Source organism: Babylonia areolata, chromosome 17, assembly GCF_041734735.1.
Source record: "Babylonia areolata isolate BAREFJ2019XMU chromosome 17, ASM4173473v1, whole genome shotgun sequence".
NCBI lineage: Eukaryota > Metazoa > Mollusca > Gastropoda > Neogastropoda > Buccinidae > Babylonia > Babylonia areolata.
In genome coordinates, this window is record NC_134892.1 from 6701954 (window position 1) to 6706167 (window position 4214).

Here is a 4214-nt window from a genome sequence, read left to right on the forward strand (position 1 = left end):
TGTCAGGGAGAGGGGTAGGGAGGGAGAGGGGGGGGGGTACATATGTAAGTGACAGTGTATATAACATGTTGACCAAACCGTTTTGTCAGGGATAGGGGTAGGGAGAGAGGGGGGGGGTTACATATGTAAGTGACAGTGTATATAACATGTTGACCAAACCGTTTTGTCAGGGATAGGGGTGTGGAAAGAGGGTTACATATGTAAGTGACAGTGTATCTTCTATGTTGATCTAACCGTTTTGTCAGGGAGAGGGGTAGGGAGAGAGGGGGAGGGTACATATGTAAGTGACAGTGTATATAACATGTTGACCAAACCGTTTTGTCAGGGAGAGGGGTAGGGAGAGAGGGGGGGTGGTACATATGTAAGTGACAGTGTATGTAGCATGTTGACCAAACCGTTTTGTCAGGGAGAGGGGTGGGGAGAGAGAGGGGGGGGGTACATATGTAAGTGACAGTGTATATAACATGTTGACCAAACCGTTTTGTCAGGGGAAGGGGTGTGGAGAGGGGGGGTACATATGTAAGTGACAGTGTATATAACATGTTGACCAAACCGTTTTGTCAGGGGTAGGGGTGTGGAAAGAGGGTTACATATGTAAGTGACAGTGTATATAACATGTTGACCAAACCGTTTTGTCAGGGAGAGGGGTAGGGAGAGAGAGAGGGGGGGGGGGTACATCTGTAAGTGACAGTGTATATAACATGTTGACCAAACCGTTTTGTCAGGGGTAGGGGTAGGGAGAGAGGGAGGTGGGGGGTACATATGTAAGTGACAGTGTATCTTCTATGTTGATCTAACAGTTTTGTCAGGGGTAGGGGTGTGGAGAGAGGGGGGTTACATATGTAAGTGACAGTGTATATAACATGTTGACCAAACCGTTTTGTCAGGGAGAGGGGTAGGGAGAGAGGGGGGTGGGGGGGGTACATATGTAAGTGACAGTGTATATAACATGTTGACCAAACCGTTTTGTCAGGGAGAGGGGTAGGGAGAGAGAGGGGGGGGGGGTACATATGTAAGTGACAGTGTATATAACATGTTGACCAAACCGTTTTGTCAGGGGTAGGGAGGGAGAGGGGGGGGGTACATATGTAAGTGACAGTGTATATAACATGTTGACCAAACCGTTTTGTCAGGGGTAGGGGGGGGGGGGGCGTTATGAAGAGGAGGAGGTAGGTGGGTGGGAGGAGGGAGGGAGGGGGGCGGTAGGGGGGAAGGGGAGTTACAGATGTAAGTGTCAAGAGTGATGGTGTATAAGTATTTTGAATACAGAGGTATGGATGTAAGTTATTTTCTATGGATGTTGAATATATTGGGTTTTTTCATGGGAGGGGTGCGGAGGAGTGTGAGGGGGTAACGGGGGGGGGGGGGGGGTAGGTAGAGAGGTGTAGATGTAAGTTATTGTAATGGATGTTGAATATACTGGTTTTTTTCATGAGGGGTTGTGGGGGTGGGGGTGAGGGGGGTAAACGGGGGGAGGGGGAGGGGCAGGGGGGGGGTAGATAGGTGTAGATGTAAGTTATTGTAATGGATGTTGAATATACTGGGTTTTTTCATGAGGGGGGGTGGGGGGTGGGGGTGAGAGGGTAAACGGGGGTGGAGGGGGAGGGGCAGGGGGGGAGGTAGAGAGGTGTAGATGTAAGTTATTGTAATGGATGTTGAATATACTGGGTTTTTTCATGGGTGGAGAGGGGGGGGGAGGGGTGTGGGAGAGAGGTTGGGGTCAGCGGGGCAGGAAGTTATTGGGGTGTATGTAAGAAAGTAACAGTATGTGTATGTTGAATCAACCGTTTTGTCATGGTGGGTGGGTGGGTGGGTGGGGGGGGGGGGAGTGGAGGATGGTGGTAGGGGGTTATAGATGTAAGTGACAGTTTTGTATGTTGAATAAACCGGGGTTTTTTTTTAAGGTTGGGTTGGGGGGGAGGGGGTGGAGGAGGGAGTAGGGGAGGGGGGCAAGGGGGTTATAAATGTAAGTGACAGTATGTGTATGTTGAATAAACCGTTTGTTTTTTTTTAGGTTGGGGTGGGGGGAAGGGCGTGGAGGAGGGAGGAGGAGGTGGAGGGGGTTTTTATGTTGGGGTGGGGGGCGGGTGGGGGTTTGGAGGCTGGAGTAGAGGGGGAGAGGGTATGTTGAATAAGCCGTTTTTCTTAGGTTGGGGGTGGGGTGGGGGGTGGAGGAGGCGGTAGCGGTGGTAGGGGGTTATAGATGTAAGTGACAGTTTGTGTATGTTGAATAAACCGTTTGTTTTTTTTAGTTTGGGATGGGGGGGGGGCGTGGAGGAGGGAGTAGGGGGAGGGGAGGGAGGGGTTATAGATGTAAGTGACAGTTTCTGTATGTTGAATAAACCGGGGGTTTTTTAAGGTTGGGTTGGGGGGGGGTGGAGGAGGGAGTAGGGGAGAGGGGCAAGGGGGTTATAAATGTAAGTGACAGTATGTGTATGTTGAATAAACCGTTTGGGTTTTTTTAGGTTGGGGTGGGGTTGGGGGGGGGGAGCGTGGAGGAGGGAGTAGGGGGGGGGAGGGAGGGGTTATAGATGTAAATGACAGTATGTGTATGTTGAATAAACCGTTTTGTCATGGTTGGGGTGGGGTGGGGGTGGAGTGGAGAATGGTGGTAGGGGGTTATAGATGTAATGACAGTTTCTGTATGTTGAATAAACCGTTTGTTTTTTTTTAGGTTGGGGTGGGGGTGGGGGTGGGGGGGGGGGCGTGGAGGAGGGAGGAGGAGGGGGAGGGGGTTTTTATGTTGGGGTGGGGGGCGGGTGGGGGTTTGGAGGCTGGAGTAGAGGGGGAGTGGGTATGTTGAATAAGCCGTTTTTCTTAGGTTGGGGGTGGGGTGGGGGGTGGAGTGGAGAATGGTGGTAGGGGGTTATAGATGTAAGTGACAGTATATGTATGTTGAATAAACCGTTTTGTCAGGGGGTGGGGTGGGGGGGGAGGCAGGGAGGGGGGGGGAACATAGGTGGGGAGGGGGGAGGGGGAAGGATGAGCGTGGAAAGGGAGATACAAATGTAAGTGGTAGTACATTGTGTGTGACAGTATGTGTGTGCGTGTGTGTGTGTATGCGCGCGTGTGTGTGTGTGTGTGTGCGTGCGTGCGTGCGTGCGTGCGTGTTCGTGTGTGTGTGTGTGTACGAGTGAATGACTGACTCGCCCATCGCCAGGAGAAAAAAAAAACAACAACAACAGTTGTTGCTTTTATGTTTTGTGTGTGCGTGTGAGAGAGAGAGAGAGAGAGAGAGAGAGAGAGAGAGAGAGAGTGCGCGCGCGTGCGTGTGAGTGTGTGTGTGTGTATGTGTGTGTATGCATGTTTCTTTTATCTTTCTCTACATTCCTTCCTTCCCGTGAGAGGGCCCAGGCCAACTTACCGTAAGTTCCGAAAGCCCCAGCAGCACAAAGCAGGCCAAGCAGCGTGCAGGACAGTAGAATCGAACCCGGGGCGACCATTATAGTTCACACCAACCCGGGCCAGTTGAAGTAGAAACGGAGTAAAAACCGTCCCACGGGGCCTCCTCCTTCTTCTTCTTCTTCTTCTCCTCCGTCTTCTTGTCGCCGTTGTTGTAGTTGTAGTAGTTGTAGTTGTTGTTGTTGTTGTAGTTGTAGTTGTAGAGTTTGTCGTTTGGGTGTTCTTCTTCTTGTTGTTTTTTTTCTTCTTCTTCTTCGTCTTCGTTGTCTTCGTCTTGATGTTGTGTTGAAGAGTGATAATCCTGGACTTTGGTCGTGTTGTTGTTGTCGTTGTTGTCGTTGTTGTTGTTGTTGTTGTTGTTGTCGTGAATGTCCTCGTGGTGGTGGTGGTGGTGGTGGTGGTGGTGGTGGTGATGTCCCCCCCTCTTCTCCCTCTACTACGTTCCCCCTCCTCCTCCTCCCCTCCTCCCTCTCTACATGCTGCTGTCAGGAGAAGAAGGTTCCAGGGATGGTGGTGGTGGTGGTGGTGGTTACGGTAGTAGTAGTGGTGAGGGTGAGGGTGGGGGTAAGGGTGAGGGTGAGGTGGGTGGTGGTGGTGGTGATGCTGGAAGCGGAGGAGGAGCCGATGACGTAACAGGGGTGGGCTGATGGGTGATGATGGTGGTGGTGGGGGTGGGGGTGGTGGGGGTAGGGGTTGGGGGGTGAGGGTGAGGGTGAGGGTGGTGGCGGCAGTTGTCGTCGTGGTGGTCCTCCCGATGTCCCCCTCTTACTCCTCCTCCCCCGACCGGTCCGCGGCATGAGAGGGGCGAGGGT

General features: G+C 52.2%; 1 protein-coding gene across 1 annotated transcript in view; it reads right to left on the reverse strand.

Moving 5' to 3' along the window:
- Positions 1 to 3654, reverse strand: part of LOC143291460 (cell adhesion molecule DSCAM-like) — a 175389-nt gene extending 171735 nt beyond the window's left edge. The window contains 1 exon segment of the mRNA XM_076601325.1: positions 3365 to 3654. Within this exon segment, the coding sequence (XP_076457440.1) occupies positions 3365 to 3443 (79 nt within the window). The 5' untranslated portion in view covers positions 3444 to 3654.
- Between the last annotated feature and the right edge of the window lie 560 nt (positions 3655 to 4214).